The 22,460-nt window shown below is 39.2% G+C and overlaps 1 protein-coding gene across 1 annotated transcript in view; it reads left to right on the top strand.

The window, feature by feature from the left end:
- SPOCK1 (SPARC (osteonectin), cwcv and kazal like domains proteoglycan 1) overlaps positions 1–18,346 on the top strand; it is a 545,125-nt gene extending 526,779 nt beyond the window's left edge. Inside the window, exons 8-11 of the mRNA XM_007172191.2 lie at positions 1,221–1,442; positions 5,517–5,579; positions 14,260–14,397; positions 14,855–18,346. Of these exons, the coding sequence (XP_007172253.1) occupies positions 1,221–1,442; positions 5,517–5,579; positions 14,260–14,397; positions 14,855–15,045 (614 nt within the window). The 3' untranslated portion in view covers positions 15,046–18,346. The remainder of the gene's footprint in view (positions 1–1,220; positions 1,443–5,516; positions 5,580–14,259; positions 14,398–14,854) is intronic.
- The last annotated feature ends 4,114 nt before the right edge of the window (positions 18,347–22,460 follow it).

The following is a 22,460-nucleotide window of genomic DNA, read 5'->3' as shown; positions in this document are numbered from 1 at the left end:
CAATCGATCCCATCTGGATCCTCAGTGACAGTCACTGCAGCAGCCCTGGCATTGCTCATCCCTAAACTTGGCGCCCAAGCCAACTGGATGTCCTCAGGGTAGGAGGCGCCTGTGTCATGCGAAGAAGAGGCAGCCCTGGGAGAGGAGGGACTGAGAATGTAGACTCAGGGTTGGGCCACCTGGGCTTGAATTCCAGCCCCACAATTGTATGACCTTGAGCAAGTAACTTAAATCTTGAGCTTCTTGTCTGTAATCCATAGGGAGGATAAAAGCATCATCTCTTAGGGCTGTTATAAGGATTCAGTGAGATAATTAAGTATAAAATGCTGAGAAGAGTGCCTTCACTAACACAAAAGTGAACTCTTTTCATCATTTTTCTGGGGAAAATAAAACCAGCCCTAGAAATCCAGATTATGGAATAATTTAACATTGCCTGGTGCTTTGATTCTGAAAGAAAGATGAGTTTTACATGTGGGGCATGCCTCCTCTGGGGTTTGTCTACAGTACACTCAGTATCCTGAGTGTTAAGCCAAGTGTTATTATTCGAGTGCATACAGTTTCCACTGTAGAAACAAATAATTCTTTAAGAAAACCAACCCTCCTCCCCGCACCCCGGGAAATAAAAAAGAAATAATTTTCTGAGTCATACATGATTCCACGTCATGTATCTCTTGAGGGGATTGCAGAAAAGAAAAATGGGGAACAGAGGCAGGTACCCTGGCTTGTTTTCCCATTAATGTTCAGACTGCTTGGATTGAACAGTCCTTTGGGATATAATCAGTGCTTCTGGATTGTGCCACAGAGTTTCATCTCACTACCATCCTTTTACGATAGTTGTTTTGTTTTGGTTTTTCAAGTAGTTTTTTTTCCTCAATATAAAAGCATAGTTTGCAGTATTATCCTTTAGTCCTCTTACTCACCACATTTGTACTCTTCCTTTCAGGCATCCCCTGTTTTAAGCAAGTCTGGTAAATGAAAACCCCTATTTACATCACAGATAAATTAGCATTGGGGATTTATTCCCTTTAGAACGTATTCTCCTCAAATGCTGACTTCTGTTTTAGCACATTTTAGATTGTTTCATTTAAAAACCAACCAACCACCACCACATGTTCTGGTAGAGGGCTGCTGAGACTGTACCCGTGGAGGGGGAAAGCATCAGGGGAGCAGGTGGAGAGAGAGGGCTTGGTGGCAGCTGAGACATGTCCTTCCCTCTACAGGGTTTGACACCAGCATCCTTCCCATCTGCAAGGACTCCCTGGGCTGGATGTTCAACAAGTTGGACATGAACTATGACCTCCTGCTTGACCACTCAGAGATCAACGCCATCTACCTGGATAAGTACGAGCCCTGTATCAAGCCTCTCTTCAATTCTTGTGACTCCTTCAAGGATGGCAAGCTCTCTAACAATGAGTGGTGCTACTGCTTCCAGAAGCCTGGAGGTAAGGCAGGAGGGAGGTGGGGCCCAGAGGGCAGGGCCGCCATGCTGTGCAGGGAAGGGCCCCCTATCACGTACTGCGGAGATAGACAGGGATCAGCAAGCAGAAAGACACAGCTAGGGAATAAAGCAAATGCTCTTTTCTCCTCATTGACCTCCACTTTCAGCATGGTAGGGAAAACCCAGGAGCATAATTAAGGAGTGTGTTATTCCACTCCTCCTTTTAGGAAAATCTTTTAACTATTGTGCCTCAGCTTTTCCATCTGTAAGATGGGCGTAGGAACCTTTGCTACATAATTCCCAAAGTCAGTGTAAGATCCTTAATGTCTTTGTTTTTTGTACATTTTCTTCAGATTAGGTTCTTATGTGTTCGTTTGTTTTTAGTAGGAACTCTCTCTATACTAAGACATTAGAATTGGTCTCATCATATGTATTGCAAATAGATTTTTTTCCCCAAATTTGACTATGTGCGTTTTTGCTAGGGTGAAATTTAAAATTTTAAGATAGTCAAATTTCTCCATCTTTTATTTTGGGGCTTCTTAGAAGCCATAAGGCTTACGTTAAGCTTAGAAAGGCATTTCCCACTGTGAGATAGTAAAGCGATTGTCTTTTTTGTTTTCTTTAGTACCTTTGTGGGGTTTTGTTTGTTTATTGAAGTCTTTTATCACTTTAGTTTTTTGTGTGTGTGCAGTCAAGTCGGGTCCCAGCCCCGATCCCTTGAGATGGTTGTCCACTTGCCCATTTGTCATTTATTGACTAACCCATCTTTCTCCCACTAGTTTGAAATGCTTCCTCTATCATATATAAAACTTCTATATGCTCTATGTGTATCTGTCTATTCCTGGGTGCTCTGTCCTACTAGTTGACATGTTTTATTATTTAGTGGACCACTCTCTCCTACCATTAATCTTTTTTCAGAATATTGTTATATGTCCTATATGTTTGAACTCTTTGAATTTTATAATCAGTTCATTCAATTAAAAAAAAAACTTACTGGTATTTCTTTTAGAATCAGGCAAAATTAGATTAATCTAGAGAGAGTTGATAGCTATATAATACTGCACCCTTTTATCCTAGAACAGGATTTGTCTGTTAACCAGCAAGCTACAAGCTTTGTTTTCACAGATGTTATACTTCCCTTGTGTTTATTGTTGTTGCCAGTATAGACAAAATCCATTTTTTCCCATTATATTTCCTCACTGGTGATTGCTTCACTATTAAATTTGTTCCCGGCCACCATACTAAATCCTCACTTTATTTATGATAGTTCTTCTGGTTGGTTTCCTTGAATTTTTCAGGTGTGCAGTCATATTATCTGCAAATAGTGATAATTTTTTCTCTTTTCAATTTTTATACCTCATTTCTTTCTAATCACATCAGGTAGTTCTTCCAAATCAATGTTAAATAATAGCCATGCTTTTTACTTCAGTAGGAATGCTTGTGGTGGTTCAGCATTAAGCTTAATGATAGCTTTGGGCTTGAGTTCATACGAATTCATGTGGCTTTAGCTCCAGGTTGAGGCTGAGTGAAGTGAAGCCTCATTGCTAATACTTCACCTAGAGGTGTAATGCCAGGGCCCCGAGAGGGAAGTAACTGCCTTAACCACGAGACACAGCTGAGCCCCTGGCCACATGCGATGTCTCCAGATAGGCTGCCCTTTCAGCAACTGTGGGAGGGAGCCGGGACCCACCTATGGAAAAGAATGGCATCTAGGAGGAGTTGAGCAGAATAATTTGTTGTCGTTCTTTGTTTCTTATTTTGTGTACTTCTCCCCTTTAGCTATAGGCCATAGGTATTCATAGTTTGTATTTTTATTATGGTTAATTTGTAGATATTCTACATTTAAGGATCTGGGTACCTCTTTGGCCCAATAAAGCTTTTAAAGAGCACTTTTAAACTCTTCGTGTTGACTGGTTTTGAGATCATTCTTTATTGCCAAGTTTTAGAAGTTTTTTCAGAAGTTCTCATGGGGAATTAGTCTTTGAATGTTTGAAAATATATAAATTTCCTTTATACAGAAGCAAAGATGCTAAGTATAAACTTCCTGGAATCATAGTTTGCTTTCTTGATACCTTAACGTTATTCTCCTAGCCCTGGATGTAGTTACTGAAAGAGTGAACCCATACGAATTTTTCTCCCTTTCGGTGGTGATGTAATAACCATTTTGCCTGGAAGCCAAAAGGATTCTTTACCTTTCACGGATATGAACTTCCTTGGACATGTTTTATTTTTGCCCAGGCTATATCAATCAATCGCTTTTTCCTGAGACATGTTATGCTCTTTTGAGCTCTAGAATTAAAACTTTTTTGTCCCACGTGTTTAGTCTCTTCTCATCAGTCACATGGACGTTTCACATCAGTTTTGTTGCTTCAGATATAGCCTTCCTTTCTTTAACGGCTTAATTTTCCTCTTTTTATGTCATTTATATCCTTGAGCTTTTGTATCATCTGTGCATTAAAATACTTGTAGACGGTCTTTTTTCATTAGAATCTTTGGTAAATATTTTCTTCTCAGCAGCATACATTTTCTGTTACAAATTTTTCATCTGAAGTTTTTTCTTGTTCGTTCCTCTCTTTTTCTTGCAGCATTTTGAGTAGGTCTCAGTCTTGATTCATTTTTACTTATCTTTCAATAAGTAGAGTTTTTAAAATTACTATAGGACAGTTTGAAAAAGGGGCTTGACAATTAGAAACTCTCTTCCTAGTAAACTGGGTGACTGTATATGATTGTGATGCTTCTTCAGGAGCAGTCTTCTAAACGCCTAAAGATTTTTTCTCCGTATTTCTTCATAGTGAGATGAGCATTTCCATTTGTACCTACCTCATATGGTGACTGTAAAGATTAAATTAATTAGGAGAAAGTTCTAAAACATTCGCTGGTGCATTCTGAGAATTCAGTGAAAAATGTTCATTATTTGCTATAGATGCTACTTTTAATCATCAAAGATGGAGTTTGGGCTCTTTTTTGTTGGTTTCAGGTGGTATCTTTCTCCTGTACTCTGAAATCATCGTAAACCCAGAAGTCAAAAACATGTATTTGATAGTCAGTTTCTCTCAAGGAATGAGCAGCAAGACCAGGTGGCATTGTGAAATCCGAAGGGTAACAGAGGTAAATAGGCACTCAGGTACCTTCTGCAGACCCCACACTTGTGCTTACAGAGGTAGGGTAAGTGCCCTGAGAATCCAAATGTCATGGTCTTTGCTGGAGAACCATGAGCAGATAGCAGAGCCACAGCATCTGCAAAGGCCGGTCACAGTAAAATTAAGATTAGTGAGGTCGCCTTTCTTTTTGCTTGGAGTGGAAGTCGAAAGGGTACCCCACACTTTCATATGCCCTACTTTAGCCATGTGGCTCCCACTGTATCAGCCCTTCACTTGAGAATCGACAGTTTTGAGCTCGTTTGTAATAACACATGTTTGTTTTATCACTGAAGACTTGGAGGCTGAGAGACAGAAAGAGACAGGCCCAAAGTACTTACCTAGGAGGTGGCAAAGCCCAGAGTTAAGGTGTCACCCTTCTGTCCCTCTGGATCTCTTCTGTATCTTCATAGTTGTCCCTTGAGGCCTGTGCTTTACTTTCCTGGGGTAGTGAGCCATGAGGTTGGAAGTAGCCATTCTAATTGTCTTTCTATACTGCAGTAAGACCTGGGGTAGATTAAGTATTTGTCACAGTCTGTGGATTCAACACACGTACCCACTAGTAACCTATCATCATCCTGGTTCTCACCTCATAGAAGTCTTGGCTGATAAGAGACATTTTTTCCTTTATATAAGGAAGTAAATAATGAAATCACTGACGAGACACTTGTTATTTGCTTGAATGGGTGGTGGGAAGAAAGATTCCTATACAGTGCAAGTAGCCCCCCAATACTATTTTAAATACCTAGTGGTATAAAATGTTGTTTTTTAAAAATGAGTGCCACTAATGGCCTGAATTTGTTTTGCTGCATAGTAACAGCAGATGGAGTAATTCCACTCCCAGGTGTGTCATTGTCTACATTTCATGTCAAGAGTGAAGCCAATCATTAGCGATCATATCCCTTACCATCTGGAAACTGACTTTCATAAATTATTTTTAGGTCTCCCTTGCCAGAATGAAATGAACAGGATTCAGAAGTTGAGCAAGGGGAAAAGCCTGTTGGGTAAGTACCATTTCTTGCCACTCATTTAAACAACTAATTAAACCATCCGTGTCTCTTGTAATATTGAGCACAGCCATGGTTATTCAATTAGGGACCAGTGTTTTGTGAAAGAAATGCCTCATTTTACCCAAGACAGGGCTCTTCCAGGAAGCTGGTGATATGTGGTAGTCCACAGGACATCTCTGAGGCTCAGTTAGCTGGCTGAGAAATGCTGCATGCGCCATCAGCGGGAGGAGACGTCAAAGGTCAGCCCATGACCAGTGGGCGGGTCACCAGGCTGAAATCGAGCTAACCCCTCCCTGATCTTGGCTTTTCCTTCTTTCACGTATGGCCATTAAATGGAACCCTCAAGTGTTCCTTCCAAGTTAAAATGATAAGATCTATAAATTATAGAATTTCCTATATTCTCCAGATCAAGTTGTCCATTCAAGGAGGAAGATGAGCTGAGTCCCTTCTAAATTTATCAGACAGGGTCCATGGACTCGAGTGCACTTAAACATATTTCTGCTTCATGTGCATGATCACTGGACCCTGTCTCTACGTTTCTCCCCTTACCTTTTGTCCAAATGTTGAGGTGGAAGGAAGCAAGTGGGTTGTGCGAGTGTGTTTTTTCCCTGACATGCAAATCTGTGGGCAAGGTAAAGGTAACAAATGCTGGCTGTTGAAGGCTCCCTTTAGCTCCAAACCCTCCTTTCTGCAGCACGCAGACCAGGCCATTGCCCAAAAAAGAGCCTGCACTGCTTCCCTTGCTTTTTAAAAAGAGAGCTGACAGCTACAACACGAATTATTCTTGTTAAGCATTCAGAAGCAGGTTCACCCCCTAAACAGCCTGCCATTTCAGGCATTTATCTATTTTCTTGAAGGAAACGGGCACGTTTTTTGCAGATTGGTCTGTGAAGTCTGGCCATTCCTCTTCATCTGATGTTTGTGCCACCTCAAAGTGCATCTTACTTCCTTCCTTCTACTTTTGAAAATTACTTATTTCACTGGCTTGCCTTAGACTTTCCACTTCTGATAACACCCTTTTCAGCTCACCAAGAACTCCAAAGTCACTGTGATCTGGACCTGAGTGTAGGTTCTTCTCCAGCGTTGAAGACATAAAGGCATCTTTCTGGATCTCTTTTCCATTGGGCTTTCCTCCAGTGCAAGGACTTGTGCTCAAGGATCTGATTCTTCCATGTGCGAGGTTATTTTGGGTTTGAGTGATATGCTTAAGAGAACTAATAGAGAGTGCTATTTTTGGATGCATGGATATCTTCTTACTGCTTCATTGATAATGAGATATTTTTAAAGTATGTGGCCTCAGATAAAATGTCTCATCTTTTATTTTCCCCAGTTCACAGGAATGAAAGGCCTATCTTTTTCCTACTGTGAAGCCCACCTAGTTTTAAAGCTCACTTTACCACATCTCCTCACATAGGGATATTATTCTAGCTGACTCATAAAAATACCATTTATCTGCTTACAAATTATTTTTTGCATGGGGAAATCTCCTAATATAACAACACATGTGTATTCAGGGGCATTCAGATTCCTAGCAATAACAAATTATAGTCATTACTGCCTACTTAGAAAAAAATGGTAATTCTATATTACATTATATAGATATAGAGCAGCACCTGCTTCCTACCAACCTGGGGCCTCAACCCAGTATGCTTTTTTTTTTTTTTTTTGGTCTATTAACTGCTCTTGTTTTCCAACTGCAGCTCAAGGAGGAGGATCAGCATTTCCTCAGCTTTCTACTTGTTCTCAAAAACTTCTCTGCTTTTTGGTTATTGAAAGCATCTGCTTTTTTTTGTGTGTCCTTCCTTCTGTTCCCTCAAGACCAGGGGTGCTGGCTGAGCAACTAACTAAGAGTATGGGCACTACTTCTAATTGCAGCACCAGCAGACTTACCTGTCACTTAGGAGGGATTTTTCTGGGGGCAACTTCCTAGCTGTGATCTTTGAGAACGTGGTCATCTTGGAAGAGCTTGGTGAGCAGTTGCTACAATCAGCTGGATCTGAGGTTACTGTCTGCCATGCCACTTTTCTTTCCAGATCTGTTCTATGAAAAGGTCAATTTAAAAACACAGTCACTCTAAAAAAATCACAAATAAAATTAGGCAGTAGAAGCCAGTGGTAAGCAGAAACCTCCATCTTCACATGGCTGATTAATGTTACTACTCAGGTTACACTGAGGAGAATTGTCCCATAGTAGATGAGCACACAATCATCAAACACACATGCCCCCTGTCATAAATATTACCTACAGTTGAGTGAGAATCAGATTGGTATCACTGATTTAAGAAGAGAAAATATTATCCTCAGAGCACTGAGAGGAAATCACTTTGAACCTAGAATGTTAAATTTATCTCAGTGATCATCCAAGTGTGATGACAGACATGTTCTCAAACCACAGATTCAGTAAGCTTACTAACTGTAGACTTACTAAAGGTTTTAATATGCAGAAGACAAACAATACCAGAAGGAATTATTGAGATGCAATGTGGAAAAGAAATAAGGCATGCTGCTAAATCTAAACAAATATGAACTATAAAAATGTTTTGATATCAAGGTAGAATTAAAATTTCATACTGCTGGGGTCAGTGAGAAAAATGTATCTGGTTTATTCAGGAATAAAAGAAAATATAGATTAACTTTAGACTTTATTAAGAAAAATATGCTTCTCAGTGCATATTTTAAGGTAACAGTAAAAATATTGGAAAAAGAATATATAGTTTTTAAACCTATGGAAGACAGAGTAAAGAAAACTTGATCATTTCAACAGAAAGCAGGAAAGGGGGAAGATGGATAGCAAACACAAAATACAGTGGTAGATATAAAAACACGCATATCTGTAATCACCATAAATGTGACTGGGCCAAACTCATTTATTATGAGACAGAGACTGAGAAAATCTGACAAGAGCAAATACTTTGTTTTCAATTCTTAAGAGAAAGAGGTATTATTATCTTGCTGAAATGTTACATTTACTATGTTGTTATGTCATCAATTGGTATACCCATAACTTTAAAACAAAATGTAACATTATACCAATTGTAACTATAGATGTAACCAACATAGGAGCACTCAATATATAAGGCAAATACTAACAGACATAAAAGGAGAAATTGACAGTGACACAATAATAGTGGGGGACTTCAACACCCCACTTTCATCAATGGACAGATCATCCAGATAGAAAATCAATAAGGAAACACAGGCCTTAAATGATATTTATACAGCATTCCATCCAAAAGCAGCAGAATACACAGTCTTTTCAAGTGCACATGGAACATTCTCCAGGATTGATCACATCTTGGGTCACAAAGCAAGCCTTAGTAAAGTTAAGAAAATTGCAGTCAATATCAAGCATCTTTTCTGACCACAGTGCTGTGAGATTAGAAATCAGCTATAAGATAAACACTGGAAAAAAGCACAAACATGTGGAGGCTAAACAATATGCTACTAAACAACCAATGGATCACTGAAGAAATCAAAAAATACCTAGAGACAAATGACAATGAAAACAGGATGATGCAAAAGCAGTTCTAAGAGGGAAGTTTATAGCAATACAATCTTACTGCAGGAAGCAAGAAAAGTCCCAAATAAACAACCTAACCTTACACCTGAAGCAACTAGAGAAAGAAGAACAAACAAAACCCAAAGTTAGTAGTAAGGAAAGAAATCATAAAGATCAGAGCAGAAATAAATGAAATAGAAACAAAGAAAACAATAGCAAAGATCAATAAAAGCTGGTTCTTTGAGAAGATAAACAAAATTGATAAACCCTTTGACTCATCAAGAAAAAAGTGGAGAGGATGCAAATCAATAAAATTAGAAATGAAAAAGTTACAACTGACACCACAGAAATACAAAGGATCCTAAGAGACTACTACAAGCAATTATATGCCACTAAAATGGACAACCTAGAAGAAATGGACAAAATCTTAGAAAGAATTGAACCTTTCAAGACTGAACCAGGAAGAAATAGAAAATATGAACAGACCAATCACAAGCACTGAAATTGAAATTGTGATTAAAAAATTCCCAACAAACAAAAGTCCAGGACCAGATGGCTTCACAGGTGAATTCTATCAAACATTTAGAGAAGAGCTAACACCCATCCTTCTCAAACTCTTCCAAAAAATTGCAGAGGAAGGAACACTCCCAAACACATTCTATGAGGCTACTGTCACCCAGATACCAAAACCAGACAAAGATACCACAAAAAAAGAAAATTACAGGCCTATATCACTGATGAATATATATGCAAAAATCCTCAACAAAATACTAGCAAACTGAATCCAGCAATACATTAAAAGGATCATATGCCATGGTAAAGTGGAATTTATCCCAGGGACACAAGGATTTTTCAATATCCACAAATCATTCAGTGTGATACACCACACTAACAAAGTGAAGAATAAAAACCATATGATCATATCAATCCCAAACTCCCAGTCTATCCCTCCCCCACTCCTCCTGGTAACCATAAGTTCATTCCCTAATTCTGTGAGTCTGTTTGCTTTCTAAATAAGTTCATTTGTATAGTTTTTTTTTTGGATTCTGCATATAAAGCAATATCATATGATACTTGTCTTTCTCTGACTTCACTTAGTATGATAATCTCCAGGTCCATCCATGTTGCTTTTCAATGGCTGAGTAATATTCCATTGGTTCCATATATCACTTATATGCAGAACCCAAAAAAATTATACAAATGAACTTATTTACAAAACAGAAGCAGACTCACAGACATAGAAAAACTTATGGTTACCAAAGGGGAAAGGTGGAGGTGGGGAGGGATAAATTGGGAGTTTGGGATGGACATGTACACACTACTACATTTAAAATAGATAACCAACAAGGGTCTTCTGTACAGCACAGGGAACACTGCTCAATATTCTGTAATAACATAAATGGGAAAATAATTTGAAAAAGAATAGATACATGTATATGAATAACTGAATCACTCTGCTGTACACCTGAAACTCACACAACATTGTAAATCAACCATAGTCCAATATAAAATAAAAATTAAAAAAAAAGAAAACACACAAAGTAACAGAATTGCAAGGAGGAGTTGTCATATCTATAGCCTAATCAGAGACTCTACCTCTTCTTGAAAACTTACAGTTCAAGTATACAAAAGAAGAAATGAACAACATAATTCATTAGCATTTTTATATATGTATTCCTGTACATAGGCATAGAATAGAGAGTCTTTTCAAACACACATGACATTTGTCATAGATTACACGAATGAAAACAAACTAAACATCTCAAAGAAGTATCATAGATGATATTCATTCTCTACAACACAATACAAATAGAAGTAAAAAAGGAGGTTACACAACCTTACATGTCTGGGTTTGTTTTTTTTTTAATAATTAGTCACTTAGAGGAACATTCATAGCTTCAAATGCATTTCTGGAAAAAAAAATAAAACTAAAATTTCAAATCAAAAAGCTATAAGGACAACACAGTTAAGACTAAAGCAAAAAGAAATCAAATAGACAAAACTTTGACAATGTGAAAGCCTCAAATACTCTCATGAATTTAAAAATGGGCTGTAACCTCAGATATAGATGAATAGTATAAATTTGTAGTTCTCAAACTTCACAGTTTGAGAACTACAGAAACACTTGGAGAGTTTATTAAAGCATAGTTTGCTGGGCCCCACTCTCAAAGTCTTTAATTCAGTAGGTTTGAGGTGGGCTCAAGAATTTGCTTTTCTAAGCAGTTTGTTTCCCACTGATGATGCAGCTGCTGGTCCTGGGCCCACATTTTGGAAACCATTGCTATAAACCAACTTACAGCAGTTACGAAAACCTAGTTGAAAAGGATACTATGAGTATGGGTCATGAAGAAAAAGAAGACCCAACAGGATTAAAAAAAAAAAAAAACACATTAATTTTAAATCAAAATACTACTGTCACCTCCTAAAATAGGCACCAGGCTCAAAATATTTTTATGGGTGAATCCATGGAAGAGATCATTCTCATTTTATACAAAACTTCTGGAGTATAGAAAAAGAAAAATACCTGAATCACTTTACAAATTAGTTGCTTTGATACAGAAATTGAAGAAACAAAACTATATGCCTCTATCACTTAGTAACATAGATGCAAAAGGATCAGCAAATTGAATCCAATATATCATGACCAAGTAGTATTTATTCCAGGAAAGCAAAGATATATTTTTAAAAATTGTGCCACTCATTAAAAGCATATAAAGGATAAAAAATCCTATGATTCTCTCAAGTATTAATGTTATTGAATCAGGAAGGAATAGAAAATCTGAACAGACCAGTTACTAGTGAGGGGATTGAATCAATAATCAAAATCTCCCAAGAAAGAAAAGACCAAGAGCAGATAGCTTCACTGGTGAATTTGACCAAATATTTAAAGAAGAATTAACACCAACCCTTCTCAAACTCTTCCCAAAAAATTTCAGAGGAGGGAACACTCCCAAACTCATTTTATGAAGCCAGCATTACCTTGATACTAAAGCCAGAAAAAACACTACAAGAAAAGAAAACTACAAGCTAATATCCCAGATGAATACAGATGCAAAAATTCTCTAGCAGCACATTAAAGGATTTCTTTGTTTGCAGATGATACAATTTAACCAAGGAGGTGAAAGATCTCTATGCTGAAAACTGTAAGACATTGATGAAAGGAATCCCATATTCATGGATTAGAAGAATTAATATTGTTAAAATGTCTATAGTACCCAAAGTTATGTATAGATTCAAAGCAATTTCTATAAAGATCCCAGTAGCATTTTTTTTTACAGAAATAGAAACACAATCCTAAAATTTATATGAAACCACAAAAACCCCAAATAGCCAAAGCAATTCTAAGAAAGAACAAAGAAGAACACTTCCTGATTTCCAGCTGTATTATAAAGCTACAGTCAACAAACAAGGTTGTACTGGCATAAAAATAGACACATAGAGTAACAGAACATAATTGAGAGCCCAGAATAAACCGATACATATACAATCAACTAATATATTCAAAAGACAGTCTCTTCAATAAATGGTGCTGGGAAAATTGGATATTCACATGTAAAAGAATGAAACTAGATCCCTATCTTACACCACTCACAAAAATTAACTTGAAATTGATCAAAGACCTAAATGTAAGACTGGAAACAATAAAACTGCTAGGAAAAAAACATAGGAAAAAAGCTCTTGACATGGGCCTTGGCAGTGAGTTTTTGCATATGACACCTAAGACACAAGCAACAAGATCAAAAATATGTGGGACTACATCAAACTTAAAAGCTTCTGCGCAGCAAAACATCAACAAAACGAAAAGACAACCTATGGAATGAGAAGAAATATTTGCAAACCATATATCAGATAAGGGGTTAATATCAATATATATAAAGAACTCATACAACTCAATAGCAAAAACAAAACAAACAAAAAATTCCACAAATAATTCAATTTGACAAATGGACAAAGGAACTGAATAGACATTTTTTCCAAAGAAGATATTCAAATGGTCAACAGGTACATGAAAAGGTGCTCAGCCTCACTAATCATCAGGGAAATGCAAATCAAAACCACAATAAGATATCAGGTCCTGCCTGTTAGAACGGCTATCATGAAAAAGACAAGGGATAACAAATGTTGGCAAGGATGTGGAAAAAGGAGAACCCTTGTGCACTGTTGCTGGGATTATAAATTGGTGCAGCCCTATGGAAAACAGTATGGAGGTTCCTCAAAAAATTAAAGATAGGACTACCATATGATCCAGAAATTCTACTTCTGGGAATATATCTGAAGGAAATGAATATACTATGTCAAAGAGATATCTGCACACCCATATTCACGGCAGCATCATTTACATTAGCCAAGATGTGGAAACAACCTAAGCGTTCATCAACGGATGAATGGCTAAAGAAGTTCATATATGTTTTTTTATATATATATGAGAAGAACATCATTCAGCCAGAAAAAAGAAGGAAATCCTGCCAATTGTGATGACATGGATGGACTTTGAGGGCATTATCCTAAGTGAAGTGAGTCAGACAGAGAAAGAAAATACTGTATGATCACTTGTATGTGTAATCTAAAAACAAACTTTGAGACTGGTGGTAAACACAGGCAGTGGGAAAATTGGATGAAGGTGGTCCAAAGGTACAAACTTCCAGTTATAAGATAAATAAGTGCTGGGATATAACATACAACATGATATCTATAGTTAACACTGCTGTATGGTAGATATGAAAGTTAAGAGTAAATCCTGAGAGTTCTTCTCACAAGGAAAAAAACATTTCTATATGAGATAATGGATGTAAACTAAGTTTACTGTGGTAATCATTTCACAATATATAAGTCAAATCATTGTGCTATACACCTTAAACTTATCCAGTGCTGTGTGTCAGTTATATGTCAATTACATTTCAATAAAACTGGAAAATCTTCTGAAATAAAAAGTTATTAATAAGAGTAGAACCACAGGGAAAAAGAGAACTCATCCAAGAAGGAATCCTATCTAAACTTGAGCAAGTCCTAGGGCCCTGTAATTTTGATTAGGTAATAACCAAGCATGCCATTCTTTCTCTCTGGCTTTGCAGTAAATACCCTGTCTGATGTGTGAGCCCTCTTGTCTGTTTTTGAGGGCATTAACTCAAGTATTTGTGCACTTCTCTGATTCAAGTTGCACCTTTCGTTCTCCCAGGAGCATTCATACCTCGGTGTAACGAGGAGGGCTATTACAAAGCCACGCAGTGCCACGGCAGCACAGGGCAGTGCTGGTGTGTGGATAAATACGGGAACGAGCTGGCTGGCTCCAGGAAACAGGGTGCTGTGAGCTGTGGTGAGTAAGCCCTTCTGCACCAGCCCCCAATGACCTCTGGTGACTCAAAGGTACTCACTGTATGAGGATCTGGGCAGAAGAATTTGTAGAGGTCGTTATGGTCTACAGTGAGTGAGTTTACAATGGAGATAAGGTAACCCTGAAATCACGAGATAATGCATAGCTAGTTTTCCGAGTGCCAGGAGCTCACTATGACCAATGAACTGGACAACAGTTTTTGACAGTCAGAAACGGTTGCAGGCAAAGAGCGACTCAGATAAACCTCTCAAAAAGGTAGAAACATCTCAAGAATTCTGGGGCTCATATCAGAATAAAGCCTGTGGTCCATGCCAGGTAGACAGGGATGCTCTCATGTTCAGAAGGTAAACTGCGTGATTCTGCCCTACAGTTAAGCAAGTCGTGAGGCATAAGCAGAAACTAACCTCAAATCTTTTCTTCCTTCTTAATGATGTTTCAGAAGAGGAGCAGGAAACTTCAGGGGATTTTGGCAGTGGCGGCTCTGTGGTCCTGCTGGATGACCTAGAGGATGAATGGGAGCTGGGACCAAAGGACAAAGCGGGGAAGCTGCGGGTGCACGCCCGGGCAGTGACGGAGGATGACGAGGACGAGGACGACGAGAAAGAGGACGAGGTCGGGTACATATGGTAGTCCCCACAAGGAGGAGGACACGAGGTCCGCACAACACTGCAAGTCACTTCCTGTTCCTGCATTTGTATCTGAGACTCCACGGCACACGGCCTCTTCTCCATTGTTGCCCTCTCCACCCAACCTAAGGTTCGGAGGAAGACAACTCCTTGTTCCCGGAGCATTCTGATTTTGCATACGGCGTGTGGGAAAAAGGGTATTGTGTTTTGTTTTTTAGACAGGGGAAGGCTGGCTGAGTTAGAGCCTCCTTCCCTCCCGTGAGTTTTTTGCAACAAGCATGTGATTTATGTGGGACTCTGACAGCGCAGGGAGCCCCTACCCTCAAACGTCAAAGACCCCTTGCGATCACCGACACTGGTGGTTAGTACAGCATGGTTCCCGGCCTTACCGTGTCTAAGTGCTTTTCTTGTGTCCTGTAGATGTTGTGGAAAACACACCGCACTGTACCTTGTTCCCCCTGCCCCCCACCACCCCTGGGGTCTATTATTACAAATTAGTTTTTCACATTACTCGATCTGGCTTACTACAAACAACAGCCTTAATTCAGTCAAGAGTCCCTTTGGGGAACTGATCTCCTTTATTAGAAGAGGTGTCTGGATGCTTCTCTCTGTACGTACATAAACACGTAAGTACGTACAGAAGAGACTGTACACACCTGTCAGAAAAAAAGGGTTTGGGTATCTATTAAAAACTCATTTGAAAAACAATTACACATTTGTCAGCTTGTCCAGACCTGGATCATCATTTCTGGAATAGGAAATGTGTATCAGAGTCCTTTTTTGCACTAACAGTTGGCACTTGTAGCCTGCAGACTGAGGAGGCTGCTTCCGTCTGCGGCAGCAGAGTTATTGGAAGCCTCTTTGATTTGGATAAGCCTCTGTCTGCCTAAATTGCTTTCCCCGCAGAAGCCATGCGACTCCCACGTGGGCAGCTTCACAAGCCATCTCTCTCATTTCAGCTCAAGCCCCCCTCGGGCTTGCAGCAGTCCTGTCTGCGGCAGGCCCCTCCCTTCCTACCTATTCAAGGGCTTTTTCTAAGGCATGTACACATACCCTCTGCTCTCTGGGAAGACAGTCCCTCGCTGTTCCTTAGCAGAAGAAAATTCAGGATGCTTAACTCAATGTTTCAGTTTTGCCGCTCTCTATCCACACATCATGATGAGGCTATAAAAGCTCTACAGATTTTTGATCGCTCATCATTTGTAAAGAATCTCAGATGGAGGCCTAGAAAGAACTCCATGACAGCACATGGGAAGCTAGGGCTAGATTTTAAAGAGCTAGTCCTGCCCTCATCCCTTCCCCGACACAAGTGTCAAGGTACTAATGAAGAAAGCCCTTTACCATTGCGTTTCTTTTCCCTAAGTTAACTCATGACTAGAGTCTATCTCCAAATTTGGTAGGGTCATCCTCTCTATAGTCTTTAGGATTTCTCCCCCTATCAAGCTGGCCCCCATACAAGTACCAAAGAGTAGTCTTCAAAGTGGCCCCATTTAGCTCAGTACAGGGCCTTAAGCTCCTGCCCCACCTGGTTTCCATCCACATGGATGCCCTCATCAGCCAGCCAGCAAGGCTCTCTTGCCCACATTTGTTTTTCTTCCCTTCCTGCACTCCAGCCAGTCTACAAGGAGACGACATAAACTCAGGCGAAAAATATACTCAGCCAAACCATGATTACAGCAGCAGCTGACCAGCCCCCGCTCCAAACTAACTATTTGTTTATACTTTACCAGCCCACCTCAAACTAGTATTTTCCAATCCCTGCATTGGCCAGACGCAGTGGCATTATCCCTGGACTTGGCTCAGATGGGACATGAACTTACTTGATATGGCAAACTCATTTGGCCTGATAGACATGAGTACAGTCAGGACCCTAGGTATCGGATGACCATAGGCAAGCTCTGTATTGGGACCTCAACTCCTTCACCTCTGTTTCAGTTGTTGTTTTTTTTTTTTCTCACTTGAACAAAACTCTGAGATGATAATTTAGAAAACAGGTGCTTAACTGCAGCTAAATTACAATTGAATGTATAAAAGAATCGAGACATACTAAAAAAAATCTCAGTTTAGACCATCAAAGAAAACCATGGTTACTATCTCCTCTGAGCTTGGAAAAATGCACAAGAGAACAAATTAAAATCGACAAATTGATTTCACTTAGAGAAACTTCTAGGAACAGAGTGAACCACACTGATTTTAATTTGCCTAATTATCTTATGACAAGTGTCAAATTAAGATGACACTTAAAGATCCTTAGCATTAACTTAATGATGGAGAAGAGTGCTCACCAGTCAATTCCCAGGAAGGTAATGAGATGCTCATTTTCAGAGACATTCCAAGAAGATATTTTGATTCATTAAAATATTAAATAAAAAGCCCTCCTAAGACTAGAACCCAAAATCAATGGAGCAACGTTAACGCCACTTTTCATGCCTCACTTTGGCAAGACAGCATTAGATTTTTTTTAAAGGTACTTTGCATAAGTAGTAAAGATTTGATATTTTAGTTACCTCATCCTTAGAAGAACTTTTGCTTTCCTCTTTTTTGGCAGGAGCCCTTTAGCTAGTGATGGAGTATACATAAAAATCTTGATTAAAAAAAAATAGTACTGTGATAATCATTTCCTAGTTGGAGACAGATATGGAGTTGAAATTTCACTGGCTCATTTTTGGAACCTCCTTAGTAAATAGTTTTATTCTTATTCTATAAATGGTTCTTTTATTTGATACCATTTCCTTGGCATCTAAGTTAAGCCCCAGAATTTTCTTCCACAATGGTTAGTTGTCTACCACATTACTGTCTTTTTGTTTCCACGAACATTCTAGGCATGGGAATACCTTCATACTGAATTCGAGGTATTATATCAGGTCCTCCTCCTTTATGCCCATTTTCCCACGCCCAGCAGTGAATGACAGCATGTCTGTCCAGGTCTGCCCCTCTCCTCTTCACGGGATGCCATCTACAGTTTTGTTTAGTTTTTACCTTGACCACACTGTACAGTAACATCCAAGAGCCCTTTCTACAGTGGGTGGTTTTGGTCTTTTTATACCTTTTTCTCAAAGTCACTGCTGTTTGTCTCTGTTCAATGTGTAGCATTGTAATGAGAGCCCTCCAAATCCTGAGTGTCAGTTTGTTGTCCCTATTGTAGATGAAATAGCGAAGTAGAAAAACCTAGTAAATTCTGAATGCTTTCCCACATAGACTTATCTGGAATGTGAACACGACTCTTTGGTTAATAGTAAATGCTTAACTGTAGTCCTGGGTAGGTGCATTTCTGTCTGTCTCAATAAATTTTAATTTGTCTGCAACATCGGAGTGTTTGTATTTTGTTAGCTTGCACGTGCACTCGCCAGGCCATGTCCACACATGACCTCTGGAGAAGAGTATGGGCAGGTCAAGGGGATCACCAATGCAGGGCCCTCTGTGAGGCCAACCTGCTGGTGGTCCAGCCTGTCCTGACCCCTCCCAGCACACCCTGGCCCATCCGTGCCCTGTACCCCCTCAGCCTAGAACCTTCTCACCCGACCCCTCTTTCTGCTGCTTTCTCCTCTCTCAAGCCACAACTTTCTTACTTAGTCCTTATCCATCAGATTTCACTGTTGTCATCCTGTTTGCAACCTTACACTTTTTCAATTCTTCTTATTCCTTCCCTCCCCAGTCAGTTATTCTCCAATTCTCTTGGGGAAAAAAAACCCTCCTTTACAGGGACTCTGAGATGTGCTCAGTTTATGGCTGAACACACCAGATGCTTGTCAAACATCAGAAAACACCCAAATTGGAACAGGAATTATTTCCTTTCCACCTTTATCCACATTAAAGCCAGGGTATCTATGACTTAATTATACCCTGAGTGAGTAATTTCACCACCAGCCGAGGTAGAAACTATCTTATGAATAATTCTAATTCTTTACCCAATGGAGTGCATCTTACAGACAATTTACAGATTGACAGTTCAAGGAAAGGTGCTTCCTAAATCTACAAAATAACTAAGGTCAGAAGAACAGTGGCCAACATGAAGCCTCCAGGGTAGGTACAGGGTACATTAAAGAGCAGCTGGCATTTGTGGACACTCCCGAAATTCCTCTTAAATCATCAGATTTACAGTCAAACCCCACATGTCTCCTCAAGTTGTGTCTTCATGGAAGCCACCTCTGTCCGTTAAAGGCCAGGACCAAAGGAATATTAGTTACATAGCGTGAGTAAAAACGTCCCAGCACCTCTCAAAATTCTGGGTCAGTTTTCAGATTTGCTTTGACAAACTGGTTCAAGGAAAGAGGAAGATTTCAAAATTTATTCATTCAACAAGACTTTAAGGTTAATTAGAAGATTTGTATATATATAGATTAATATATGACGGATGGATGAATGCCACTATGGGCAGGCACCACATTCAGTGCTAGGAATATATCAAGAAAAGTGAATAAGACCTAGGGGGTCCTGCTCTGTAAAGTTATCTCCTTGAAAAAGACAAATAACTGTTACAGTATGGGTTGATGGATATCATAGTTGACACCAATGGCTACTGCAGCCTTGTTTAAAGCTCACCTTCCTTGGTTTCTCATATCCATCATTCCCTGATTTTCACCCTACCTCTCTGGCTATTCCTTTTAGGTCTCCTGTATTTCCTTTTGTTCACCCAGTTCTGTTCATATAGGTGTTCCTCAGATCTGTGTCCCTGGCCCATTCCTCTTTAATTTTACATGCTTTCTCTAGACAATCTTATCTACATCAGTGGTTTCAACCAACTCCTCCACTTGGAGAAGCCCCGGTCTATGTTTCAAGTGCAGGTTTTGATTCCATTCTGAAAAAGTCACCGGACATTTAGATAATTCTACTCAAATTTCCCATTAACACCTCAATTTCAAACCTTAAAACATCAAAATGATAGAATGAAATATAGAGTGAATATGCCTATAGAAATAGGAGTCAGCAAGGCTTCTTTAAAAACAATTCCTAGCAAACATGAGCCATAAAGGAACAGATTAATAAATTTTCCTCCATCAAAATTAATAGCACGTCATGAACAAATTTAAAAGATAAACGAGAGACTAAAGAAGATAATGAGGACATAAAACAGATGAAGGATTAGGATATAAAATTTTTTAACTCCTACAAATCCGTAAGAAAAATAGAATTCAACAGACTAATGGGGAAAGATAAAAACAAGTGAGCCATGGAAGACACACAGATGGCAAAGAAACCATGCCTAACCTCACTCATGATCAGAGAAACACAAATTAAGCAATGATCTCTCAGTTTCACTCAGAAAAAAATCATGATCATGTCAAGTGTTGTTGAGAGTGTAGTATAAGGAACACTCTTACACACTGTACAGTCCAATCAGCCATTGGAGGGCAGTTTGGTAATAGCTATATAAGTAAGAGTGAATACCCTAGGACTGAATAATTCCACTTCTCAGTAATTACTCCTATAGGAAAAAAATCACACTAATTTACAAAGATATATGTAAAATGTATGTATATCCATTGTAGCATCATTTGTTAGAACAGGAAATTTGGTACAAAACTAAGTATCCATCAGTGGGCACAACGGGCAACTCTATGCTGTGGAATACTATGCAGCAGTCAAAAATAATGAAGTAATTTCATATGCACTGACTTATCAAAACTTCTAAAATGTCAGTTGTATGAAGAAAAAAAATCAAGTGATATAGAGTATGCAATATGTAAGTTAGATATATAAAAGGTTATACAATCCACTTTCTCTGAGTAAATATGGAGATACACAAAACAAGGTCTGAAAGGACACACACCAAGCTGGTAGCAGTGGTGACCTCTGAGGAAAGGACTGGGACTTGATCTGATCAGCCTCATCTCTATGTTTCACTTTTGCTTTTTATCATGAAAGCAATACACCATGTCTTGTATGATTTCAAAATAATTCATTAGCTTCCTCTTCAAGACTTCTCCTCATACACTCCTTGACTTCAGGAATAGCACCACCATCTACCCCTCTCTCCCCAACTCCCAAACTGTAATAAGTCACCAAATTCTGTCAATTCTTCTTTCTAAATATCTCTTTCTCTCTATCTCACCACTGCTGTCATGGTTCTGACCACCATCCTCTCTCTCAATTGTCTTAGAAATTTTTTAACCAGTGACCCTGCTTTATTCTTGCCCAGCTCCAATACATCCTACATGCTGCTTCTGCCAAAGTAATTTATTCTCAAAGGCAAATCTGATCATGTCACTGCCCTACTAAATTTTCAAGGTTTCTCATCACTGTCACGACCAAATCTAAATTACTTGGCTTGGCAAATACACTCCTTTGTAATTGATCCCTTTCCACCTCTTTGTCTCCTTGCATTCCTCACATCTCAAATTCTAATCTCTTTCCCAAGCACCTCCACCCTTCTCAAGCTTCTGCCTGTGTTCCTGATAATTCCTTTATCAAAACACCCGAGAGGTACCAGCTCAATTATTATTCCTCTAGGAATCCTTTTCAATTACTCTGAGAATTACCAAGCACTCCTCCCCTTTTCTCTAGAACCCTGTATCTGCAAACCAGTGCTTGGTAACTGCCATGTCCAATTCTCTCATCAAATATGAACCTTTCCAAAGCCAGAGATAAAGCAAAATGGCAGACTAGGAAGCTCTAAGCCATCATTCCCCCAGAGAGACATCAAAAATAACCCAAAACTGGCTAAGATAACCTTATAGGAATGCTATTAAGTGGTTAGAGTCTACAACAACCAAGTGAACACCCAAGCAATAAAAAGCCACATTCAAAATGGTAGTAAATTCCATGGTGTTTTACTTGCCCTGAACCACTGCTTCCCCAGAGCATAATGGTCTTGATCTGGAGGAGGTGGCAGCAGAGTTCCTAATTCTATCCCATGAACCAGAGGGAACAAAAAAGACCTTTTCTGCAATATTCTAACCTATCTTGGGGCTTCCTAAAGGACAGGACTTTGTGATGCCTAACTCAAAGCTCAGGCAGGCAGAAACAGCTAGCACTGCTCATGAAAGCTGCAGGGTACTAGAGACCTGCAGACACCTGAGACAGAAGAGTATGGGTAAAGTGAAGTAAACTCTTTGGGAAATTAAGACATTTAAAAGCAACTGTGTACATAGGAGAATCAAAAAATGCTGCCCACAGGCCCAGGCAAAATGCATGCTCAGCTAAGACACATGAGAAAACCTTACATCTTCACCTTGGACTGATCCCAAGCCGCAGATATGACCAGTTAATTAGTGAAGGACTTCCCAGGTACAGAACTGGTATGCAAGGTCTGAGAAAGGTGGATGTTTTTTTCAAATGCCCTATTTTTCACAAGGTACACAAACTATCAGGAAAACATGGCCCATTCAAAGGAAGAAAATAGAGTGGCAGAAATAACCCCTGAAGAAGCAAAGGCAATGGAATTTAAAACAACTGTCATAAATATGCTCAAAATGCTAA

This window comes from Balaenoptera acutorostrata, chromosome 2 (assembly GCF_949987535.1).
Source record: "Balaenoptera acutorostrata chromosome 2, mBalAcu1.1, whole genome shotgun sequence".
Lineage (NCBI taxonomy): Eukaryota > Metazoa > Chordata > Mammalia > Artiodactyla > Balaenopteridae > Balaenoptera > Balaenoptera acutorostrata.
This window is presented reverse-complemented; position numbering and strand designations above follow the sequence as displayed.